This window comes from Haliaeetus leucocephalus, unplaced genomic scaffold (assembly GCF_000737465.1).
Source record: "Haliaeetus leucocephalus isolate CR32 unplaced genomic scaffold, Haliaeetus_leucocephalus-4.0 Scaffold373, whole genome shotgun sequence".
NCBI lineage: Eukaryota > Metazoa > Chordata > Aves > Accipitriformes > Accipitridae > Haliaeetus > Haliaeetus leucocephalus.
The window spans coordinates 6,130,956-6,157,273 of NW_010972809.1; the positions used below are offsets into that span (position 1 = coordinate 6,130,956).

Below are 26,318 nucleotides of genomic sequence, written 5' to 3' on the forward strand. Positions count from 1 at the left end.
TCAGTTGTTAAATAATGTTCCTTGAAATGTTTCTTGAAAGTGGTAATTTTTTCCATTTCCTTTAGAACATAATAGGGAAAAAACAATTACTATGCATCATCCTCTTATGGATGGCCTTGGGCGTGACTAGAGCTATCAGTGTTGTTTCTTACTATTTTAGTGGTAGACTCAGTAATTTGCAAGGAATTAAATGGACAGATTGTAAAAACTGATGGAGTTCCTGAGGAAATATTTTGAATATAAATAGTTGAAAATCAGAAAAATTGTGTTAATTGTGGTGTGGGTTAACACCATTAGGCAGCTGAACACTACACAGCTGCTTGCCCACTTTCCCCCTCACCCCCAGAGGGATGGGGGAAGAGGACAGGAAGAGTAACAGCAAGAAAACTTATGGGTTGAGATAAAAATTGTGTAAGAAGTGGAGGAAAAGTGGAGAAAGAGAGACAGAAAACAAAACAGGTAACATAAAGGCAGTCACTCCTCCCACAGGTAGAAGGCAGCCCAGCCAGTTCCTGAGCAAAAGATGGCTAACCTCCCTAAACCCCTTCCTCTTGCTTTTTATTGCTGAGCATGATGCTTTATAGCGTGGAATATCTCTGGTTATTTCAGGTCATCTGTCTGGTTGTGACCCCTCCCACCCTCTTGCACAAAGCCCAGTCTATTCGCTGTGGGGGGCAGAGGGAGAAACAGAAAAGGGCTTGATGCTGTGCAAGCTCTGCTCAGCAACAGCTGAAACATTAGTGTATTATCAGCATTGTTTTGGTCACAAATCTAAAACGCAGCACCATACAGGCTGCTATGAAGAAAATAAACTCCATCCCAGCCAGACCCGATATGTAAATACACTTGTTATTGTTTCTTCTTCCCTCTACTTCTTTTGATTGTAACACAGGTATTAAACAAATAATACCTAAATTAGTGGCCAGAGTGGAAAATATAGGTACAAAACTGCATTATACAATTCACTTCATTTTGGACTCTTGAAGCACACATGACTGTACATGGCTGTGTCTTCTGCTGGGCATACATCATTCTTTGTCTTTCAGCTTAGGTGAAAAATGAGGCTCCCATTACTTCTGCATTTCTTGTTCCTGCTAAGAAAGTGTGACATTAACAAATGCTGTGTGCCTATTAAGAGGAAGTGTACACTGGACAGGAAAGAGCTGAACAGGCCGCAATGAAAATACCAGTTCAGCTAAGAAGTCAGCAATGGATAGATTGATTTCTAAATACATTCTTTCCTTCATGGTGATTTGTTCCTTGGGCTTGAACATGGAAGGCTTAACTTTGCATGCAGTTCTTCTAGGAAGAGTAGCAATTCATATCCTGGTTTAGTGACCAAGTAAGGATCACTGAGTGTCTTCTACAGGAACCTTTATTCTGCTTTCCATAGTGGTGGAACACTAAACACAGGACTAAAGGGGACTGCTCAGTCGTCATACCCAATCTTAACAGCGCCGCATAACTGCTTTCATAAACTTCACCTTAAACAGAGTTCAGTTGTTCCTTCTTTCATTTTGAGGCTGCTCTAGAATACAGATAGTCTAGGGATGAAAAGGTAGTTTCTAGTAAAGTTTGTTCATGATCACTTCGTGCCCATTTGCTCTTACTCTACTGTCCTTAAAATTAGAATGATTCTTCCTCCTTAGTGGTAACCCCTGTGATACTTTTATTGAAAGCAAGTCTATTTTCTTTTCATCAGGGTTTTGGTAGGCTAGACAAATTATGCTTTCATCTTATTTTGGTTCATAAGATGGGCAATCTGTTCCTCCAGCCTGATAAGCTTTTTTTGCAGTTGCTCTTGAATCTGTCTTTGAGGGTTATCAGAACTCTGTATGATATTGTACATGAAGGCTTGCTAGTGCCTCATTGCATGACATCGGTACTTTTCTGTTTTTACTGAAAAAAGTGTACTTAAACTTTTTCCATTTTTTTTTTATGGCTACCTCATTTTGGGATTAGCTAACAATCCACAAGGGTAAGCTTTCTACCTCTCACTTTTGGTTTTCAACTGAAGAGCTCTGAATTTAAACACAAATAATTATTATAGTCTTTAAACTCCTGTTACAGTCCCTGAGGTATTCTTTCAGAACTTTAATAGCAGTCTTGTTCCAACTTGATAGTAGGTTGTATCAAAAAAGGTAACATAACCACATTGCAAGTTTTATACTAATCCTTCATTTTTCAGCTAAACATGTAATTTCTTATATTGCATAATAAATTACCATTGTCCATGAAGATTACATTTACTACATTATTGCATGATCTAGCTTTTTTATACTAGCACATTTTCCATTTAAAAACAGGGAAAAGCGTTTTTTATACATGTATGATGAGAAGAAATATTTTTGACCTGCAGAAAACAAACTGAGTAGTTGAGACAAACAGAATTTAATTACTGACTGCTCACTGAACTAGGTGCTGACCTACACTTAGAAATCTTGGGATAACTGACTGACCAGTGTGTTTTATCTTGAGGCTGAAAAGAAAAAAAAAAAGCCTCAAACATCATACTCTCTGCTGAGCTGGAGAAAAGAATTATTTGCTTCTTAATCTACTAAGCTGATAAAGTCCTTCTCCAGGCTTCAGTTATCCATTTTTTTTCCCATTACATGTGGAAATGGCTGCATGTAGTTAATATTAAAAAGATTGCCATACCACAGACCTCATCAGATAACCAATCTAATTTCTGAGACTGGCTTCTTAATCTTGTTTCCATCTTCATGTTCTTTTCCTCAGAAGTGTTTGAGAAATAGTGAGTAAATGTGAGAATGAGGAGATAACTTCTTCCAGTTCAACACTTCTGACCAATCTTAGGCTCAAACATGTAGTTTTTAGTAAGACTTCCCATCTAGTGGACTAGTCTGGTATATTTCACTGCAAAATGAAGTAAAATAGACAGAACCACAGTGCTTCAGTACCAGTTCTTTCATTGTGATTTGATCATGGGGATCACTTGTCTCCCAAGCAGTCAGTCCTGTAAGTACTGACATAAAAGGGCTAGTTTGAGCTATTATGAAACTGAAGCTGGTTTTCTACTGCTGATGTTTTGGGGTTTGTTTGTTTGTTTTGTAGAGTGTAGGAATACCACCTCCCACATGAAGCAAAAGTGCTTTCACAAAGTGTTGGCCTCTGATATTAACTGATGTTAACTTTGGACATCAGAAAAGATAAATAAAATTTGTGAATTAAAAATAATCCAACAAAACTTAAAATTTTATAATTTTCCATATCAATGTCACATTTGTTTACTGTTATTGTTGGAAGGCTGTATGTTGTATCTTATCTGACTTCAGCATTTCTTTCAGCTTTCAGACAGAGGACACACAGAAAGAGAAGAGCAGAAAGAAGATAACAATAGCACCAAATGCAACGAACTAGGAATCATGGATCTGAAATTTACTTCATCAAGAAAATACATTTCCATCAGTGTACCTTCCAAATCTCAAACTATGTCTCCTCATATCAAATCAGTAGATGATGTTGTAGTTCTTGGCATGAATCTCAGCAGATTTAACAAACCTACTCAATTTTTCATCTGTGTTTCTGGAGTTTTTATGTTTTATCTAATCTATGGATATTTACAGGTAAACACTATGAACTTGTCTTGGGCCAATTCTTCCTACCCCTTTTCTTTTTCAATAGCATAATAATATTGTATGTATTTAATACGTATGGGCATTTAAAATAGAAACTGATTACAAAGTCAAGCTTTCAGAATTGAAGAGCAGTAAGTAATTGTATAATGTAAGATTCCATTATAGTTCATGTGCCTATAAGGTTTGGTTCAGTTAGACTTTCATAACTTGATCTTTTACTTCTATGTGCAAGATATACCTTTCAATATTGTTTTGAATGTGTATTTTTTAAGTGTGATTTCATAGTCTTCTGAAAACAAACAAATTGTAGAACCATACAGACTGACATGTAAGTCTTCACTGGTGTTGAAACCTTTAGGATCTCCTTGAGTTCTGCGAGTGCCATACAGTAATAGTAGCCTATTGTTCTTTCTGCTGTCCCTTCAGGACAGAGCTGAAACATGTGCTATGGTTGGTTGTTAAGCAGAAGCATAATGTTTATGCCATTTTAGTTAAACATTTCTCTTCCTGCTAACCTTTTCTCTTTTAGCTTGAGCAGCTACATTTCTGTTCCTTTTTAAAATTTTTTTTAGGTTCAATGAGTCTTCTCAATAAAGCAGTGATTTAAAAAGTTAATGATTAAAAATCACCATGTTTCCAATGCAATTTTCAAAAACAGCTGAGAAGTTTGTTAAAGTTACTTCCAAAGAGTTATTGGTAATTGAAAGCAGAATCTCAAAAAGGAAAATATTAGGTAGCCTTTTGTTTCTATAACTGACACATCTACATAATTCTATATGCAGTGCATGTATTTTTCCATAACAAATTGCTCTGGTTTTGGATGTTCTACAGCCTGCAAATTTATAAAATCACAAATGATGTTTAATGTAGGCACTCAAAATATTAGATGCCCATTCCTGAGAGATGAAAATTAGCAGTAAATATGTCTGTTAGAGAAAGTTTGCATTTAATTTATTGTGAGCTATTTATACATTCTGCATAAAAACAGTCTACTGAAGTAAATGAACTGAAAACCAACTGAAAAGCAGTCAGGAAACCGTCTGTAATTTGAGATAAATATTAATGCATCAAGTATATTCCCTTGATGAATCTATCCATTAATTTCAGTGGATTTACACTAGCAGTAAATTTTCTCATTGCATTTTAGAGAACCTGAATTGTCTTTTTCAATACTTTGCAAGTTGTGTATGGCAGGTAAATTTTAGTTAATAACCAGCAGCTGCAAAGGCTGGATTTGGATGTACATGAAGAAAAAAAATCTGTTGATTTTGTTTTGAGTTAATATTTTGGTGTATGTATGTGACCTTGGTGGGTTTTTGTTTTTATAGGAATTGATATTTTCAGTGGAAGGTTTTAAACCTTTTGGTTGGTACCTCACTTTAGTGCAGTTTGGATTTTATTCCATTTTTGGACTAATAGAATTGCAGTTGATTCAGGACAAAAGGAGAAGGTATGTGTTTTTCCAAGCATTTTACCCACTGTCCATCAAACTAGAAGCGTTTGATATTTATGGTAAATTTAACTTCTGTTGTTTGAATGTGAATACTGTGAGGCATTGGTAGCAGTTACATAGTTAAAATAATGTGAATTTATTGCACAATATTAGAAAATGTTTTATAAGCACCTGCTTAGATTTCAGACCTGTAAATAGTCTTGTTGACTCTACTGTCACTCTGTCGCACTTACAGAGCATATTCTATCCATAAGGTAGCTGATACAGACTGACTCATCTATGTGTTACTTGGGATTATCGTGTCTAGAACAGGGTCAACTGCACTTCACAGCACTTGAAACCATCTGTCACTGAATACCTTTCCCTCTCAAACCTTGGTACCTCCTCAGCAAGAGGTTCCTCTAACATGCTATGCATCATGGAGAGTGTCAGAGGTCTGCTCTCTGTTTGCCATGTGGCTGTGTAGGTTTGCTTCAAAGGATGTGCTTGGGTTTTGCATTTTTCATTTAAGATAGCACTCCTAACACCCTGCCATAAAATTATTCTGTTTTCACTGCAGTTGACCAAGGAGATTGTTGCTGTTTTGAATCCTGTGGATAATGGGATAGTTTGATCTGACTCAGTGTGGCCATTCTATGGCTTCCTGTATATTGAGGCCCTCTGGAAGCTTGGATAGAGGCTGTCATGGTGTACATGAATCTTAAAATTGCTTTGAAGCATTATGTCTTAGTTGACCATAACTAGTTTTCCTTACCTGTAGTCAACCTTGGCTGATTGTGCATATACTGATTTTAGGTGATAGAATTCTTTTTTACCCAAATAACGTAATTTTGATAAATCATTCTTTTTATTGTGAGCACTGACAGCTTATATTTCAAGTTATCTAACGTTTTGAGATGCATCAGATAATATTGCGTTGTTACCTTTTGGGTGTTCTGTAACTAGTATTTAGGTTTTGATTACCAAATAGTTGCTAATGCTTACAGAGCATGACCCTGTAAGTAAGTTATGTTGGAAATGCAGATCTTAAATATATTTTACATTTTATTTTCTAACCTAAGCATCTTATTGTAGACAAAAAAAAAAAAATCTATTTCCTGATTTTTGTGCAGAAATCTGTTTCTTAAATTTTAAATTTTTTTTGCATGCCTCGGAGTATGCCTACATCACATAATGAGTTACAGATAAGACAGAGTTACAGCAAGATATCTCCTTATGTTGCTTAATGTGGCTCTGACTATGCATAAAAAATAGCTGAACATATGCACAACAATAATTGTAAAAAATCACTTCAGAAAGTGAGCACAGTGATTGCTAAAAATTACTGTTGGGTCATCTGCTGTCAGGTGATAATTTCATGAAATTGCAAACAATACATCTGAAAATGTTCAACAAGCCCCTCCATTCATGATATCTGAATCACTTCTCTCTTAGTTCTGCTGAGTTTTATAAAACAATGGTATTTTTTTTTCAACTTTCTTCATTCCAAAATATGTAAATGTTCATGTGAAAACTTCACCAAAAAAATTGACACAGTGACCATGACAGGTCTAAGATTCAGGATATCTTGGTATACCATTCTTTTGTGTTTCCTTTGACAAATAACCTGAAGCCTTTGTCTTGATTCTTCTGTAAATAATATACCTTCTCAGAAGGAGGTTAAAGAATTACTGCTTGAATACTTCATGAGTCATGAAGTCTTTATTGTCTTGTATTTGAATACTGTTTATTAGCAGTAATTGAAAGAAATGAAATTTGAAATCAGTCATTTATGTGAGCTTTTAAATTTCTATTTCGGAATGAAATTCAGTGAGAAAGATGGTCAAGTTGTATTACAAACATATTCCTTTATCTAAATTTTCCAAGCTAAATCTCCTCTAGATGAGTCTGTAATACCAAGATGCGTATGTTTATATTTTATAGAATTCCTGGCAAAACCTACATGATAATAGCGTTTTTAACAGTGGGAACTATGGGTTTGTCAAATACCTCTTTAGGATATCTGAATTACCCTACTCAAGTCATCTTCAAGTGCTGTAAGCTGATTCCAGTTATGATAGGCGGGGTTTTTATACAAGGTAAGTGTTAGTCTTGCTATTAGATAATTTTTTTTGTTGTTTCATTGGGAGGCAGTTGTGTATGGAATCCTGTACTTTGTTAAATTCTGCTGAGGCCCTTGGATAGACAGGGACAGGTAGCATTTTTCCTATAGGAGAAGGAATGGGAATTTCTGAAGCATCTTCTCAGAAAATGTACAAAAAGAATTAGATGAACAGAAAATGTGGGGAGAAAAGGAAGTTGTACAGGTCACTTGCAAATCTTCATTTCTGTGCAGGCTTTCTTAATTTTTAAGTAATATAACTTTTTTTTCCTAAACCAAATCAGTTCATAAATGAAACCTTTTCAATACTGAAATGGAAAACAAAAAAAAATCCAGCCATGATTCCCAAAGAAGTCCCTACTCTTCTTGCTTGAAAAGCTTGATTCCTAAATTCCTAATTAAAATTCCTGAATTTTGAATAAATGTTTAATCAGATATACACCTGACTTTACATATCTTTGACTAGCCCTAAAGTCATAGTTCATATTCCAAGAACATAAAAAGGGGTCTGGAGAACAACAGATAAAGACTATAGTTAAGTGAAGAAACATACTTCAGTATTTCTGGATTTAGAAGACTTAAGTATATTATAGAAGTTCAATACACAAGGATTCATTAAGTCATTAAAGCTCTGCATGGGCAAGTGTTATGGAACAGAATCTAGAATGTTTTATTTCTGGTTTTGTAGTTAATTCTGGCCTTCTAGTTGCAATAGAAAGCTGAACTTTCAGAGGAGGTTACAAGTTTACATATGTCCATGCACGCACAGTATTTACCTTTTATTAGTAGTTATTTTGTATCATTTTAATACAGAGAGACTGGTATTCCTTTAAAGCTTTGTGAAACTTTATGTTGTGTTGTAGTAGCATTGTATTCTCAGAAGCTGCGATTTATTGTTATTGTTGTTATTATTATTATTATTAAAAATTCAGTTAAAATTCTCAATTCAAAAATGTTCCCTTGGAAGCTTATATTGAAAGTACAGCTTCTGGGAAATGAGTATATTATTTCAAACAAGATATACTAACTCCTGCCTTTTCATTTCCCTACTCTCTTCATTTTTCTACCCCCCTCCACATCCCGTCTCTCCCAAACTAAAAGACAATGTAGGGTTCCAAAAGTACGCAAATAATCTGTTAGCGTTTGGGAATGACTTCTCTCTAATCAATAAAGGCAGCCAAAATGTCTTGCATGAGGGAGAAATCTTAAGAAAACATCTAGGCTGTCCTGAAGTTGCTGAGATGGTATTTTGTCAGGGAGGATGTGCTTTATGTCATTAGGAGTAAAATGAAAACTGACCACAAGAATTAGATATTATCTGTTAAGATCTTCTTCCATGTTAGTAACTGCTGTTGTAGAAGAAATTAATTCCCGTCATGAAAGGCCAGAGCATCAAGTCTTCTGCTTAAGTAAAAGAATGACATTGGAACAGTTTTTCCTTTGCCTTCTAATCTGCTAAACAGGATAAATGTTAAATTCTGAGTGTGTTAACAGTCCATTCATGTTGTTTGTATTGCTTTTGTAGGAAAACGTTATAATATTGCAGATGTGTCTGCTGCCCTATGTATGAGTCTTGGATTAATATGGTTTACTTTAGCTGACAGCACAGTTGCACCAAACTTCAACTTGACAGGTAAAGATAAATTACATGTTAGAGTTTAACAAAATGCTTGGGTTTTTCCTACAATAAGTGTTCCATAGAAATTCTGAGAGTTCTTGGTGGAGTGCCTTCAGGTATCGTACGGAAAATGCAGGTTTCATTGTAGCTTTGCACTAGTAGAACTGTATCTGTGGCAGAAGAGGCCTTTATTCTGTTAGTTTTCAGGTTCTTAAATTTTCTGGAAATTCCACCCTTTAGGTTGAAATGTCTTATGCTTGTTCTCAAGAAATACTTAACTTCCCAGTAGATATGTTAAAATAAATGTGATAAAATTCGGTTTGATGATTTTAAAACTTCAAAAGTTTAGTTGTCTTTTCTAAAAGGTCTTATGTCTTTTTCCATTTCAGAACCATTTACTTTATATTAATTCACGGTCTCACTCAGATTTGCTGTAATTCTTAGTTGGAGTGCCCACATTCTAACTTTTCTATACTGTGTAAAATCAGAATCAAAGAAAAGATTTTAACCTGCTTGGGTTTAAAAACTTCATTGAATTTCTTTCTCAAATGACAAGGGAGAATTGGTTATTCATAAAATCCATGCTATTTACTTGGCCAGTGTTTGGATTAATACCGAACCTTGAAAAGCTTTTGAATATTCAACTTTTAATGTATTCTTCTTTTGAAATTCTGAGATTAGTTACCACAACTGTTATGACAGACATTCAGTGCGAAACCTTTCTTTCTTAATAGTGAAGGCACTGATTTAAAAGTTTTGTTCCTAAAAGTAATGATAAATTCTCAATTTTACGGAAAAGACTTTTTGTCCTCACAAAGTATGATTTCATATAGTGTTAGTAATGATCAATTTGTGATGTCTAAACTGTATATGTCTTTTGCTTTGCTCATAAATTAATTCTCATGCCTTTTAATGTAATTTTAGTGCTACTGGCAGTGGAAGAAATCAGAAAAATATGTGAATTATGTAAACTGCTGTGCATTTAATGTGTTTGTGTGGTATCACTGGGTGGCTACATGAAAAAAAAAACATTTTGAGTACAGTATGATGTTGGTAAGCATGTAATGATATTCTAGTGTTTCTGATATATAGATTATGTTAACCATTACAGCTATTTTTTACTATAGTCTCTAAGTGCATTCACATGTTAATATATTCCTTTTGTAAAATTTGAATGGTTTTAAATATGTGCTATGACTTAATTCTGAAAAGATTGGGAAAGTTGATTCTTCAACTGTATGGGATAAGCTAAAGTGCAGCAAATGTAGTGAAGTTCTGATGCCCTCAAAGATCTGCAAAACACAAGATAAAAAAATTTTAAATGTCTTCAGAGAATAAACAGGGTTGTGTTTCATTATTAATTTATTTTTAACACTTCAAGTCTGTATATATCGAAGCTTCAAGCACTATCATTTGGAGGAAGTTAGTTCTGTGAAAACAGAATATAGAACTAGAATTCAAAAGTCTGGATGTCTCCTTAGGAAGGTGATTCAAAATTCTCCTGCTCACCTTCCGAGAAGGTTCTTTCTGTTTTTCTCTGTTCCCTCTTGCCTGTTTTGTTTCATTCCCATGTCACTTAATTTAACCAGAAGAAATTTTTCATGTGGGAAAGGTGGAATTTTTCCATTTCTTGGATGAATTAGGAGATCAATGGACCCTTCCTTCAAGAAATGTACTGATTTTTGGTATTGCAGAAATAAGTAGCTGCCAAAGTGTAAAACCAGTGATAAGAATTATTAAAAACTTTGCTTACTTTGCAAAATGGTATATTCTTTTGAATAATTACACTTTTCTTGATGTAAATCACAGAATAAGAACTGAAAGCAGAGAGGCAGAATTTAATTTTGTATGTTCATAGAGGATCTTCAAAGAAATAACGAAGTATTTAAGGATATTAAAACTTTCAAAACCATAAGCAGCAAACTAAATGTTAAACTTCAGAATTACTGTTTTCTAAAGTTGCAGTGTTATGTTACTGCTTATGTACTGCCCCATAAATTCCTGAGTTGGTTCCAGTGATTTATGCACATTTATGTAGAACTGTTTCCATGCAAACTAGTATGAGTCTAGCATGATTTCACAGAACTTCTGCTAACTTGATAAGAAGAAAGCCATTTACGTTTCACAGTTCTAAGAGAGCAAAACTATGCTGTGAGGTTAAACAAAACACATAATCTTTGTTTTCTGATGCAAATACTAAAAATGGAGCATGAAGAGATGTAAAATACTATCTGGATGAACGATTTTGCAAGTCTGTTTTGGGGTTTTGGATTTGGGTTTTTTTCCTTTTTTCCTGCTATTGAAATCTAATCTCAGTATTGCTTGACCAAAATAGGAATCTACACAGATTTTGTTTACACATGAAAGAGGTCAGCCAAGAAAACAGAAACTATCTCCTGCCAGAACAGGTACATATTTGTAGCTAAGGAAGAGATATACTTTTCAAGATGGGAGTTGGTGCCAAGAGCTCAAAGCATCTCCTAGCATTATCAGATTGGAGAGGTAGTGGTAGATATCCTAAACCACTGTGAATAATAGATACAGGACTTCCAAAAGAGAAACCAGAAGAGAAGCGTGTGCAGGAGGAGACAGTCATGAAATATTGGTGCTATGGGAACTTCTGCTGTTCTGGCATTACAGGTGCAAGTGGAAATTAATTATTTTCAGTGAAGACAGTAAAAATATCAATTGCATGCAAATTCTTCCACCCTAGACTGGTTGTACCAGTACAGGTTAGTCTTTTGCAGACTGAGGTGTTTTGTCCTTAGCTTCACTGTTGTTAAGATGATATTACTTGGTTAGCTACCTCTACTGTGCCTTCTAATCTTATGTATGGCAGGCTTCTAAAATGTGGAGTATTAAAGAGGTCTCAATGGTCAGGTAAACTCCAAATGACTCACTAGTCTAACATAACACATTTTTGTGGTGGGGATTGCAAGTGTGAGAATGTATTGTTGAGGATACGTAAATATCCAATAGCTTATAAATGTATAAGCAGTGTTAATATTTTAATGACTTCAAGCATCACATTAATAGTGTAAAATACAAACTAATGTAGTGTTTCAGTCAAGTCTGTTGATGCAAGACCTCCAGGTTTAATTTCTTTTGGAACAAATTTAGGATCAGTACTTCCAATCATTTTTACTTATGCTTTACATACTACATAACGTTACTGGTCTCATTCATGGCTTTGCTGCTGCTACTTGGCAGGTGCAGCGCTATCACAATGAGTGGAACAATTCTCTTCCTACTCCAAACTGTGTATGTACATACTATTAACACTTGTCTTGTCCCTACATTTCTCCTTTCCTTGTGCACTTGCACTTCAGATTCCAGGTAACCTTTTCATTTCAGTCCAGTGTTGAACCCGTGCATTTGTCCAGTGATGTGCCTGGGCCATTAAGCACTGCTGCAACAAGCATGATGGGGAACACAGATGGAGACCTGCTCAGTCAACTTTACAGAAGTGATCTGTAGCAAGGCTATTGCTGAGCTAGAGGTGTTGTTATACCTTTGGACCAGAGTTGAAGCCATGTAGTTAATATATCTATACTGTGGTCTTTAGCATAACTAATATTATTCAGGTTATCATGTCATTTCCAATGCCTGATAACTTAGAATAATGAAGAGTCTTTTTCTGTTGCTTCAGTTGCATAAGTCTAGCCTGGGAAAGGAAATGGTTCCTAAACTAAAAATGCTGGTTTGGAAGCTCACATATATCCAGAAGTTTGCCAAGGAGGTGCCACCTTAAACTTCATTGGTCTTAAAACAGTTAAATCTTTCAATTCTGAAAATCCTAGGAGCTGGGATTTTTTTTTCCCTGTGTCAGGAGCTTATACTCCATTTGGTCCATCAGAATGCCTTTTTTGAGACCTCTAATTATTACATAAGAACAATATTAAGAAAACATAACACTGCTTGTTTCTAGTCTTCCATTCCTCATTCTTCCCTGACACGGTATTTTAAGGAACCAAGACTAGACCAGACAGTAAACATGATTCTGATGACTAATACCTTCTGTAATGTACACTTAGAAAAAGTGGTATTTCAACCTGTGTGCATCATTAAATACAACAGTTGCTACAGTTGTAAAAGAATTGAAGTTTGGAGGTTGGGAAATGAATTGTGAGTGGCATGGATAAAGAGTTATTAATTTTTGTTATTGGAAAGCTGATTACATTATTGACTGTGTAGTGACTTTGTTATGAACAAATATGGTAACCTGAAAACCACGGGTTTTGTACCTGAACAGTAGTTTTTTAAAACTAGTATTTCAGTAATGAAAGATTTCCATTGTGAATCCTCTTGCATTTGTTTTACCACTACATCTAACATTTCTCTTTGCCTTTGTCAGGAAAAATAATCTAGGATTAACTACTCGAAAGAGTACGTTCTTTGGTTATTTATCTTCGTTAAAAATACCTTAATAAATGCAATTGACATTCTTTCACTCTTGTTACTATGAAAACCACAGCTGGCTTCTTTATAGCAATGTCCAGATGTTCCTATCAAGCTTAGAGACACACAGTGCTCAGGGGTTAACTGGTGGAGGGAGTGGGGGTCGACACTGCTTTATAATGGTATAATGAAATAGTTTTGCTGACATTTAGAATATGGGGGGTGGTGGTATTATTTTTCTACTCCTGAGATATTTTTTTTTCAGGAGAAGTACAGAGTGGGTTTTTTGTCACTACTCTGCTGATAAATATTCTGAATAGGTTTTTGTTTGTTTTTCTTATATTAGGTGTGGTCCTAATATCCCTTGCCCTCTGCGCAGATGCAGTTATAGGAAATGTACAGGAAAAAGCTATGAAGTTGCACAATGGTTCTAATTCAGAAATGGTAAATACCAGATTTGCAATTTTAAAAGAACATGTTCTCTCAGAGACAAGGCATACAATGACAAAACATGAAACTTAATCAGCTTTTCTTTTGCATATGTAAAGAGCTCTTGGTGTGCTGTTCCTGGGGCTTTCTGTTTGTTTGTTTGGGGGCTTTTGCTGGCTTTTTGTTTTTTAACCTTTCAAGGGTGCTGCTTTCTGTGTGCAACTTCAAATGTATATTGCAGCTACAGAAATACTCATTTCTAGTAACAATATCTTTGTCTACCCTGCAGGCCTGAAATCAACAGGGTGTTTTCTGTATGATCATGCACTTAAACCCTGCAAAATATAAACTGTTCTTCTGGTATAGATGAACATGTGTTTACATGGAACACATTGCTTTTCTTGCTTGCTAGACTTCTAATTCTAGAGTGTGCTAGCATTTGAGAGGCAGCCTTTTTTGAAGCTTTTGAAATCCGTAAAACTCTGACTTTCAGAATGGGTGAATATGTGTGCTCCTGATTCAGTGAAATACAAAATTTTGAAAAAGTCTTGCTCGCTATTTTTTTATATACATATTTGGAACACAGATTATCTGTTCATATGGTCTGACTTTTTTTTCTTTTTAGACAAAACTTATGTTTGAATTTGGCATCTTTTTCTCTAAAGTCAAGTAAATACAAGAAAATCTTCTCTTATAACAAACATTATTTGAATATGCCATAAGTAAAAAAATTGAAATTTAATTTGCATATTTGACATTTAACTAAAAAATCTAGTTTCTCATTTATGAGAATAGCTTCATAAATGGAGAATAAATTAGTTAGAAGGAAGCTTCCTTTAAGGCTGAAAGTGATTTAGGTTGGCTCAAGAGTTTGAGCTGCAAGTTTCTAGAACGTGGAAGAATATACCTGAACGCTGTCACTGTATTCTTGTTTTTATTTTTGTACTTTTTCTTGGTGTTCAGTGTTGACTGCTGCTGGAGGCAGAGATTTTGGCTACATGGACCTCACCTGACCCAATGCAGCCTTCTGTAACTGTAATCTCTGAAATTCAAAACAAAGTATAATCTGTAACTCTTGCCCACTTTGCATCTTGCCAACAGTCATCTGACAGTTGTTAACTGCCTTACTTATGAAGCTCCTGTTATCTCCAGAACTTTGCTTTTTATTCTGCGTTAGTCTAACAAATGTTGGTCTTCGTATTGTATACTCATACTACTTGTAGAGAATCACTGTAGTGAATAAGGATATAAAGGTTTTGTTTGAGGCCTAGAGATTACACTTCAGGATTTTGTTCAGAGAATTCAGTGCAGAAATACAAGGAGAATTTCAGAAATCATTTTTCTAGGCTTGAGACTGTGGGTAAAAATTTAAGACATCTTCTGAATCAGAGATCATGTTTAATGGACAGTGATCTGGAAATAAAATTCAGTAAGAAAAGAACCTGTCATCCACAGGATCTCTGTTTTGTTGCCAAATTTGGAACTTGCCCTGGATTAAGCAATTATGAAAAGAGAAAAAGATGTCTTGCGGCTGAAATAGTAAACACTGCTCTTGAAGGTTATACCTGATTTTGCTTTGTGTGTGATTCTAAGAAAGTGACTTAGATCAAACTGCCTAACAAGGAACTAGCAATGTAGTGCTCATTCCTGGTTGTGAAAAGTGAGGTCTTTGGGTAGTTTGGGAGAGAAGTTGGATGCAGAGGCAAATGAAGAACTAGAGATGAACTTTTGTGTATATAAACACTAAAATAAGAGCTCTGAAGATCAGGTGGTGGTTTTTTAAGAATTTGAAAGCAGTTCTGCTCTTGAATATATATATTCGTTGTCCTTTATTGTAGGGCAGTGATGTGTTCTGTTGTCTCATTGTATTGTTACCAATTGTTAATAATTGAGCAAATAATTGGGATAGTATAACACGAAAACAATTCATGAAACCTGTGTCAAACAAGTAGGCCTGTAATTGACACTGAGTTTTTAAAGTGTAGGAGATCAGAGTGTTCTAGCTAGTAATGTGTAGAATAGTTCTGCTCACTGTCTCCCTTTTTCACAAGAAAAGGCCACTAAATGTTGGCCAAACAGCTGAATGCTTCCCACTGCATGGGAGGATGGTTGGATGGGCAGTTCCAGCTTCTATTGTTGCCTCTACGTGGGAAATAATAGGATGAAGATTCGTTTGTTGCTGGATGAAGATTCTTTTGTTGCTGGATGAAGCTATGAATTAAATAAGAGTACAGGCAAAATTAAGAGCTTACCTGTTTGCTTGAGTATAGTCTGTTCTGAGTACTGAACTTAGGCCAGAGCTGGTCATATTTGAAAATCTTGTATTCTACAACCGTAATGCAGGTGCGCCATGTACATGAACTGAAGTGACACAGATGAAACTTAGGTGACACTTCTGGCAGCTCGTGATGATTACATGCTACCCTTTGAACATTTAATGTAATATGGATCTTTACTGTGCAGGATAAGTAGCAGAAAACAAAATACATTTAACATATTATTCAAACTATTAAATTACATAGTTGTGTGAAGTTTTAATTAGGCTGCGAAATCCTGAATTTAAAGGATTTACCACAGTCAGCATTGACCTTGGGATATTATTAACTGACTAGCTTACAAAACTACTTTTATGTAGTTGTGGGCAGGAAGAATGTCTCTAACACTTTTTCACTGTACATCAGCTATTATAGAAATCCTAGTAAAAATATCTTCAAACGCTGCAAATTCAACTCTGAGAAGTTGAACATATTAATAGGGCCAAGTATTTGAAAGCATTTAATTTTGTACTCTTGTAAAGTATGATCTGGTAATTATTTTCTCTTAAACTATTCTAGGTTTTGTATTCCTATTCAATAGGTTTCGTGTATATTTTATTTGGATTAACATGCACTAGTGGATTAAGCCCTGCAGTAACATTTTGCTCAAAGGTAGGTGTAAAGATTGCCTTTTTTCAATGAAGAACCTCATTGGAAAACATTGCTCTGTATGCTTTAGAAAATCTCACCACTTCTCTAAAGTTGTATTTTTGTCACATAAACCATTTAACTTGTATAATTCATATATTAAGCAAGTTGCTACAGTCTTTGATGTATAAGATAGGGTAACATTTTAAAAACTAAAATAAAATCACAGGACCAGACTTATAAGCTTATAATTTCATTATTATTTTTCCATTATTTAACTAAAATTAAATGAGGATCTTTGCATGAATGCATTGTTGAACAGCTTATTATTGCTCAAGCAGTTGATTAAAGTCTGTAGTTTTATGTCATTTTGCAATACCTCAGGGTTTGTTTTACATTTTCCTAACAGGCTTTTTTTGTTGTTGTTGCAGCATCCACTTCAGACTTACGGTTATGCATTCCTTTTCTCCCTGACTGGGTATTTTGGCATATCCTTTGTTCTAGCTTTGATTAAAATCTTTGGTGCCCTTCTGGCTGTAACAGGTATGAACAAATGATATCTTTACTGCTTTTGGTATAAAAACATAAAGTAGTCCTATTCTATTATATGCTATTATATTTGTTTCTGTTCTTTGTGCTGACTGATTGTGGCTTGTGTAGCATGGATCTTCACCAGTAGTGTGCGTCTGAGATCTTCCTGGTTCTTTCTGTGCCACAGTTTCAACCCTGAAGAGCCTGTTAAGTAATCTTGTGCGTATAGCCTGTGCTGTGTTTTAATGCAGAAACAATGCTGTTCTAAACAGAGGAATTGCAATGGAAATGTACAGCAAAGTGTAAGGAAAAGACAGGTATTATCTGAAATATGGAAGGAAAAGTAAGGATGTTCCAGTAAGGTATAGTAGGCAGTGTCATAGTCTCTAAGCGCAGAATTTCTGGAGATTTCCAACAAATGGTATTGGTAGAAAAAGAATGAAGGAACTCCTCCCAAAGCTTCTGAATGTCCATACACTCTCAGTGGAACGCCGCTATAGCAATGTTAAATACGCACTTCAGTCTCAGTTCAGAAAGAACTTAAGTGGAACAAATGCTGACTTTTGTGATGGTCTTCTCAGTTCTTTTTATTAAACTGAAGGGAATAAAGGACATGTATTAGTTTTGGAAGCCAGGATTTGAACTAAATAAACTTCTGGTGAGCTGTGTAACAGCTGCTGTATTATCTTTAAATTGCAATGCCTATATTCATGGGACAGGTACAAGCCTGTTGTTAATGACAGAAGCAGACTCTGTCTAGTCTTTCAGATCATCTTCTAGACTTCCGATATAATCGTCCCACAAAAAATGGAAGCAGTCATGTTTTCTGTTAAATGCTTAGTACAGCTTATGACTGTATCAACCATGTCAGAAGAAACAAATGTAAAGAACTCTGAGTTATATGTTGAGAAGATTTGGGCCACTCACTGGTGTATCTGCCAGCCACACGTGAATGTGGAACAATATAAGTCCCTAAAGTATGTCAAAAGTTACAGGAATCCATTCCAGGCGAAGAAAGTCACCAAATACCATCTTGTCTGCTCCTGTGTTAGTACATGCACAAATAAAAAGTTTCTGTCACGTGGTGTTTTCACCTAATAATATAATAATTTCCTAGCAATAAATGCAAGTCAGACCTATCTGTGCTGACATGCTCCAGGTATATGTCCAGGTGGATGAGGAAAAGGAGGACACAAAGCAAGAGGCACTCACAACCATTATGGATTTTCAGCCTTTAGAGATATTCAGACTTGACTGTTATCCCCTATGCAACTGGACATATTCTTCGTGTTGAGTAATCAGTCATCTGGAAAAATCATATGGAGAGACTGAAATCCTACTAGCTGAGATTGGCTCTCTGTGAGTAAGGGAGTCACTGAGTATAATGAGTCTCAGTGCTGTACTGGGAAGTAATGTCATCTGGTTATGCTTGGTCTTCAGTAATGCATTGGCTGATGTGTGCCTTAGAAACAATGAAAAGTATTAAAACTAAACAAATTCTGTGTGGAAGGGCAACTGTATAGCTTCAGAGAAGGAAGTGTGTTCAGAGCCTATTGATACTTTGTCTGCCTGATATCCTTAATGGAAGAAGCAGTATAGAATCTGATTAAATCAAAGGAATCACTAGTAAGACAGATGCAACAGAAATTGTGGTTCAGAAATTATTTGTACTAGTTCATTGTGGCTTGCATCTGTATTTGTGAGGCTGTGGCATATTTTAGTACATGGCATTACATGGGTGAGGCAAAGCTAGCTACAGCCAAATGACATAACTGTATTACAAGTGAATGCTTTTAACCTGTATTATTATGAGTTTGTAAAAGTCAAGTGACTGAAGTGTTTACATATCAGAATATTCTCAACTGTTGGAATAAGGGGAAATGACTGCTGTTCATTTTAACAGCAGTTAATTGTAATGTTAACATTTTTCATGTATCTAACAACACTAAAGGAAAAGTCTGACACTTGATCATTTTTCGTCATTTTCCTGTACACCTGTTTTCAGGCTGTCCCTAAAATTATTACTCATTACTATATGCAGCTGCTATGTAAAATTGTTTGTCTGTAGAAAATGGTTGCTTCCGAACTTAGAATGTAAATTGAGTGTATTTTTCAAAAATCAACCATTGCCCATTTAGCTTTTTCTATCATTTCTATAGTAGTTATAGTAGTCTATCAAGAACAGTTACACCAGGCTCGTTCCTTCTTCAGGTTACCTTTTCTTAAACTGCAAACATGAGTCACAAGGGCCTTGCGGGGAAGTGTAGCAAGATGCCATGGAGCTACCTTCCTCTGTTCCCTCTACCCCTAAAAGCTGCTTTCCATCAGGTGATGCTCTACTTCATTCGCAGCAGTGGAGAAGAAAATATAGACAATTGTCTTCTGACCTGAGAATTGCATGCTCTGCTTTCCTGTTAATTATTTCTCTGCAGCACTTCTGTTTCATGTTTGTTTTTAACAAAGTTCAGTACGTCTCCTGACTGGAAATTGGCCCAGATGAGTGCCTTGGTTCATGTATTAAAATAGCTTTTTAAAAAAAAAAAAAAAAGTCTTACTGTGCTAAAAAATGTTTTAAAATGCTGTGGAATAGCAAACCCTTCCCAGGTTTTCTTATGCCTGACCTTGACAATCCTAACACTTGAGCCCTTTCTGTCTTGCCTGTAGCAATGTGAAAATGTTTATTGTGCCTTGGAAGAATACCGCATTCATTACTGTCCCTCCCACCCCCCATCCACCCTCCCCCTTCTTGGAGGGGAGTGGGGTGAAAGAGTTTAATGAAAATTGTATTTCTATTAGCAGAATGAGAAATTATCAGACTTAATTGGGAAAAAGAAGAAAAGGCACTTAATTTAGAAGGAAATGGTTACATAAATATTTTAATTAATAACTGATTTGAAAGAACAGAAATAATCGTAATTAGAAAAACTGAAGTAATTTAACCATTTTTTAAATTATTCATCTGTAAACTGTTTTCTAATTAAAACTCAATTTTCTTTTTCATTCCCCTTTAATTTTTCATGTAATAGAAAATAATTTCATTTGATGCTCATAGATTTCTTAAAATGTAAGGAAAATTGTTACTAAAAAGTTGAGATTGGAGCAGATGAAGCAATGGTGAAGGCTGTTTCCTCCACTACAAAACATGCTTTTAAGTAAATATTTGTTTACGGGGGAGGGTTGAGGAGAATGAAGCTTGCTTTACTAGCCATAAACAGCGTGAAAGTACATCAGAAGTCATTAGTCACTTTTGTCAGTATGTTACAGTAAGACTAATGTGGATGTAGTTATACAAGTAAGGCTTTCCAGTATGGTGTAGTAAAAAGTACTTCATGGTAAGCAAAATATTTTCTGTTAATAAAAAACGTAGTTTTCTTTAGGTGCAGACAATTATACTAAGGTCTTTCTTAAGTGAGAAGCCTGCACTGTCATACCAAATATTACCTTCTTGGGCCCTTAACCTCTATAGCTAAACTTGTGTGCCTGGCTGCATTGTTACTTTTTTCTTTTTAAACATTTTCTGTAACTTTTACTCACTTACTGATTTTGTTTCAGTGATAAACCATGCAAGTTTCCCAGTACACAATTTGCTAGCAACACTGTATTTTTATTCATAGCGGATAGGATTGTAATTGTTCAAATAATTGTTGGCACTATAGTTAATTTGAGAGTAACCCAAACAGATAGTTTACTTCCATTTTGGTAACAGGAGTGTGTTCTCAACTCTTCTTACTACCTTGATTCCTTCTAGTGATAAGATCACATGTAGAATGTCTCTTAATGGTTTTGATGAAAACTTCCTAATGCAGTCGTTGAAGTTGGACATCCTTGGTCTCTTAGGTTTCTAACCAAAACTGCATTTCTCTGCACTGTTAGGTAACAAGATGATTATCCCATTCCACTTAAAAATAAAGCCCAAAACACCATTGAACTGTAATAACAAGAGGTGGAAATGGCAAGAGATTTGGTATATCCGAACAGTGATACCACTTTTTTCTGCTTTAACAGATTAGTTTATACCATCAGTTACTTGCAAGGATTGTTTGTTGCTTTAAGATATTGTGAATTTATTAAATAGCAAGTCTTGTTCTGGAAGTTTCTCTGCTGCAGATACTATGGCTGGAGCTGATACTACCGACGCAGTGTACTTGTTTCAAACAGCGTATGGTTCTAGTGCTGTTTTGCACTGGACTGCTGCTTTTGCAGTCTGTGTTTGCACCAAGGATGATCATCATTTTAGCCAGATACCTAATTATGTAATGAGGTTATCTACTAATATTGAAGCCTATATTACGTTCTTTTGCTGTAACTGAATTCTTAAGTAAATATTTGTTTTCCTCTGCAGTAACAACAGGAAGAAAAGCAATGACCATTGTGCTTTCTTTTTTGTTTTTTGCAAAGCCATTCACATTACAGTAAGTATTTATGGTTTTAAATGAGTTTTTATATATTTTATAAAAAATCATGTTCTTGATCATGGAAATATAACAACAGTAATTAATCATATTCAGGCTTTAATGCTTTTCATTTCATATCTTCTACAAATGTTGGCAATCTGCTGTAAATATTGACTGGCTGCTTGATGCTAATCATGCTAGAGAAAATAGTTTCCATTTTTCTAAAGGTCTGGAAGACAAGCTATTCCATGTGTTGGCATTTTTTTTGTTGTTCTTTTAAGAAAATTCTTGCATAATATCTAGTGCTTATGATATTTAATAAATTGATGGGGTACTTTCTCTGTGGAGGAAGATTTGGCTAAAGGAAGGTACTTTCTCCATTACAGTATTTTTTCCCCTTTTATGAGCAGGTTTGAGTTCTTAGCTAGCCCTTTTAAATAACTACAAGCTTCTATTATCTTGATGTATTAAACTGCAAGATTTTTTGAGCTTGGGTTTCTTCCTTTTTTTTTTTTTTTTCTTTATTTCAAGTAAGAGCTTACATTGAAAAATGCAGCTAGGTTGCTATATTGATACTAATTGCTTCTGGTTTGAAACAAAATAGTATTCAATTTTATTGCTGTGTATAAATTTATTTGAGATCTAAGAACAAAGCTTACAGCCAAATGCCCAAATGGAATTTACTCTTGATGCTTAAAATAATGGAGAGCTGAAACAAAAAAGTGCTTACACTGGGAAGTATGGATATAAGACACTGAGTGAGAACACATTTTGGACCAGTAATAGAGAGTATAGTGCTCATAACCGTAGGAAGCAAAAACATACTAAAACACCTCAGGACTACTTTATTCATGTGAGAAAGAACAGCTACTGTTTAGTTATTATTTAACTATAAATGCACCTTAATAAGCTCTCTAGCCAGGATGGGAAAAGGAAGACTGGAAGTATAGTAATAATAAAGATTCAAGCAAATTCTTTCTCAGAGTACGCTAATTTGTGGGGGTGTTTTTCCTTAAGCTATTCTCTACTTGATGTAGGGGCTTTATTTTTATTTAATCCACAAATATTGGTATGTAATCGCTACAGATGAAGTGCTAATGGTAACTTTTTTTTTCCTCCTCCTCTCCCTCCCTTTATAGGTACGTGTGGTCAGGCTTACTGGTTGTCCTTGGTATATTTCTTAATGTTTACAGTAAGAATATGGATAAAATCAAATTGCCTTCACTGCATGGTCTTTGGAAAAAAAGTGTGGAAGAAAGGAAAACAAGGACGTTATCACAAACTGTATAGACAGTGGTTTATGCCTTGTCTACACTATGACTTATTATTTTATTGGAACAGTCTTCAACTGATTCACTTTCCAAAGGGAACATTATTAAAACCAAAGGAGCTGAAGGCACATTGTCTGCTTGCAGATTGCTATAAATGCACATTTTTGTGAGCCCTTTCTTCAGAGCACTTGAATTCATCATAAAAGGTGTTGTAGGCCATTGTCCGATGGCATTTTCAGGCAATGAAGGACAGCAGCTCCTGGCAAACTGCTGAGAAGCTGCACTCCAAGTGGGGCACAGTAGAAGACCAGTTTGGGCATTTTAATAATATTGGCCATGTGGCTGATCTGAGATGAGTTGTTCTTTGTTAATTGTCTAGGCGGGGTAATTTAAATGTAATACTGTATTAATGTTTAATGGAACCTAATCAGCAACTGGTTGACCAAATTGCAGTTTTAAACGTGGAAGGTTTAGAATATGGTATGTTGTCACTCTTTTTCATTTTAAATAAAAATGTTGGGGTTTTTTAAGTTATTGATTAAATCATCACAGAACTTGGTATTTATTGTAATAATTGAAATTTCTATGGAAATTTTATGGTGTTACTCTTTTGATTATTGCTTGCAAGTAACAGAAATGAGATTGAGTTTGTGCAGTCAACACCCATGCATTTACAAGGGGGGAATGTGCTTTTAGGCCTGAACAGGTTGAGAACACAGAATGAAAAAGTCATGATTGAAACAATGATGTAAGAAGCTGTTATTTGCTTATTCTGTTGTGAAATACAAAATTTTTAGTGGCCTGTGGCCCTCCATATCATTGTGGTGTAAAGAGACATGGAAGTCCTCTAAATTAGCGTCATCAAATCAAAACTCTTCATTTTCAATATTGGAGTAAAGAATAACAGCATCTGCTAATGTATATGGAATGTGTATTGTGTCAGCCTGTGTGTGGTCCTGCGATGAACTTAAGAGGATTAGGGTACAGATTACAATTTTCTTTCTTTAATGACAGGAGAAGACAATGTACTTACTACCAGTCTGTCTTTTCATTGTGAATTTAGGAAGGCTAAGTCCATTTATCTCTCCATATGTTCATATTCAACTCACTTTTGAATCACTTGCATCTCTTTCATTTTATATATTTAACAATAGCACTTTAAAAATACTAATCACCTTACAGTTCATTGTTCTCATGTGGTCATGATTTTTTTGTTGTTGTGTCCCTTAGATGCATCTTGGTATGTGTCCTTTCAACTTAGACAAAAGTAAATTGGGTAATAGAATTGTATGGTCAGGAATAATATACAAAGAATTGAAATATCTCAAAGGATTGCCATGTGCCAAAAATACTAGTCTATGAAAGTGTTAAAAATGTGCAAAAAATTTTTCAGACATTTAGGAAGAATTGCTGTTCCAAGGAGCTTGTAATCAAAGCACAGACACAAAATGTGCCTTAAACTTTGCTTATTGAGTTGGTAGCTAGCATATGCCATATTACGTATGTTATTAAATAGAACACGGAATAACATAGCCATCTTAGCACAACAGGACAAATAAGTGGAGTGGAGAGCTGCGCTAATGTAACTGCACTGTTTCCAGCAGTCAAGCTATTCTGGTGTGTCAGCAAAGCCTTTCAACCCATATACACCCCGTGTTGCCAAGTTAGGAGAATTTATTGCGTGTGACAATTTTGTTTTTTAAATTCCCAGCTGCTGCATGATTGATTGTGTCCTGGATGAGGTAGAGAGGTGTGAATTTGACAAACATGTACACCTTGAAAGAGAAGGATGGCCTGCCATGGCTCTCCATTTTCATGTTGCAGCCAGAGTTTTATGGTAAGATATGAAAAAGGGTTACAGTTTCAAATTTGATGCAAGAGTGCATTTGACCAAGTCAAGGGGATTGATACATGTTTCTTTCCCTGTAATGTTTATCAACTCTTACATTTCCTTGCATTCTTTTCACTAAATGAAGTTTCTCTTCCAGTGAGGTTAACTTACCTGTCAAGCTTAAAATAGGGATAGTTTTTGAACCATTGAAAAGCAAGTAATTATGGAACACTTACTGCTCTGTTCACTAGCTTGGTGGAACTTGGTAATTAGCATTTGAGCATCGTTTTGACAATTTTTCAGTCTCAGTTTTGCCATCTGTAAACTGTCTGTTGCTAAACTTTATTGAACTTCTGGAAACCAAATTACATGAAAGCTACCATACATGCAGAAAGTCATAGTAAATATAATTTGTTTGGCATCTGTTTTATACAAATAGATGAGAAGTCACTCCCAAAGTTTCTGACTAGAATTCAAATGTAGTATGTAGGTTGCCAAACTTTATATAATCCATTTTGTCTCTGTTTTCTCTCTCTGGAGAGTGTAGTGCTCACAGTTGACCATTTAATTTATTCTCTGTTGTATACAAGGCTGAGTTAATGGAGCACACGTTAGGGGAAGTTTTGATTTATTTTTTTATGAATTTTCTTTTTCTTAACTATAGAAATGTATGTTTTGTTTTACAGGTATACTTTAAAAAATTATTTTTATACACAAATGAATATGGTAGGTTTAGTGTTAATAGCATAAATTTAAAAGCCAGATTTTTATTTTCATAGATGTGAGTTTAGTACTTGCTAATCAACACTATGTAAGTGTGTTAAAGAAAATGCACACACAAGTGAGAGTACTTCATAATTTGCCACCTGTCATGGTCTGCACAGTTTCCTGCTTTCATTGAGACATTAAGAAAACCTTTGTTTCAGTGAATTGCTGTTTGTGGGGGTTTTTTTTAATAGCTTTATAGTGCATGCAAGTAAGAGAACCTTAAAAACCTCCAAGTGTTCTTATTACAAAATTTTGTTTTAGGATCTTCTGTACTGTATATGTATGTTAGGTTTGTGTTGTCTATGAAATATGAATTAAGGGCTTGGCCACAAAGTAACTGTAAATTCTTCATTTTTTGTGTAAGAGCACTTACATTGATTGGGGTGTTGGTTAACCCTTCCCAAAGTTGCTATGTAGGCTGATCATAATAACTTTTGCGTTTTATACTCATTGGCTCCTGGATTCTTTACGGTAGGCATTATGAAACTACAGAAAAAAACATTCATTCTGTTACTATAGAATACATTATCTAAATATGATGTGAATTAGTTGCTTCTTATGCTACACAACTTTCTCCTCTCTACAGAAAAACGGTGGTGTAAGAATTAGTTATAATGGGATTGAAGTTCACACTAAAATGAAGGCTGCCCAAGGTCTCCATTGGTGTCAGCAGTCTACCTCTGTGACCCCCTCTGCCTCCTGTGGAGGATGGAGGGAGCTCTGCTTTTCTAAATTAGTATGCGTTTACAGTTGCTTTCACATTACATTTTTGCATTTGTTTGCCGAAGTAATTGACTGTGCAGTGGATTTCTTCAGTATTTCAGTACGTCAGTATCATCAAACTGCTAATTATTCAGATACCTATATGTGAATACAAGTGTGGAAGAACTAATGCTCTGAACCCACCCTGAAACCTACAGTGTTTCCTGGTACTGCATTAAACTTTTTCTTAATAGTGTTTTACCACTCATGTGCTTTGAACTTACCAAACATTTTAAGCTAAAACTTAGGCACATGTCATT

General features: G+C 35.2%; 1 protein-coding gene across 3 annotated transcripts; it reads left to right on the top strand.

Moving 5' to 3' along the window:
• Window positions 1–3,311: 3,311 nt before the first annotated feature.
• On the top strand, window positions 3,312–25,002 carry SLC35B3 (solute carrier family 35 (adenosine 3'-phospho 5'-phosphosulfate transporter), member B3). 3 transcript variants are annotated; one of them, XM_010573230.1, is made up of 9 exons: window positions 3,312–3,587; window positions 4,928–5,049; window positions 6,976–7,130; window positions 8,679–8,786; window positions 13,516–13,613; window positions 16,433–16,525; window positions 16,933–17,044; window positions 21,375–21,444; window positions 24,409–25,002. In XM_010573230.1, the coding sequence occupies exons 1-9, from the start codon at window positions 3,387–3,389 to the stop codon at window positions 24,536–24,538; spliced, it is 1,089 nt and encodes a 362-aa protein (XP_010571532.1). In that variant the 5' UTR covers window positions 3,312–3,386; the 3' UTR covers window positions 24,539–25,002. The 3 variants fall into 3 exon arrangements, with proteins under 3 accessions (XP_010571532.1, XP_010571531.1, XP_010571533.1); XM_010573229.1 differs by having other exon boundaries at window positions 22,566–24,497; XM_010573231.1 differs by lacking the exon at window positions 16,433–16,525 and having other exon boundaries at window positions 22,566–24,497.
• The last annotated feature ends 1,316 nt before the right edge of the window (window positions 25,003–26,318 follow it).

Bases quoted from the DNA above. Each gene is read 5' to 3' on its own strand.
- SLC35B3 (XM_010573229.1), top strand. From the start codon at position 3,387: ATGGATCTGAAATTTACTTCATCAAGAAAATACATTTCCATCAGTGTA. The intron at 7,131-8,678 runs GTAAGTGTTAGT...TTGCTTTTGTAG, and splicing joins AGGCGGGGTTTTTATACAAG to GAAAACGTTATAATATTGCA. The intron at 17,045-21,374 runs GTATGAACAAAT...TTTCCTCTGCAG, and splicing joins TGCCCTTCTGGCTGTAACAG to TAACAACAGGAAGAAAAGCA.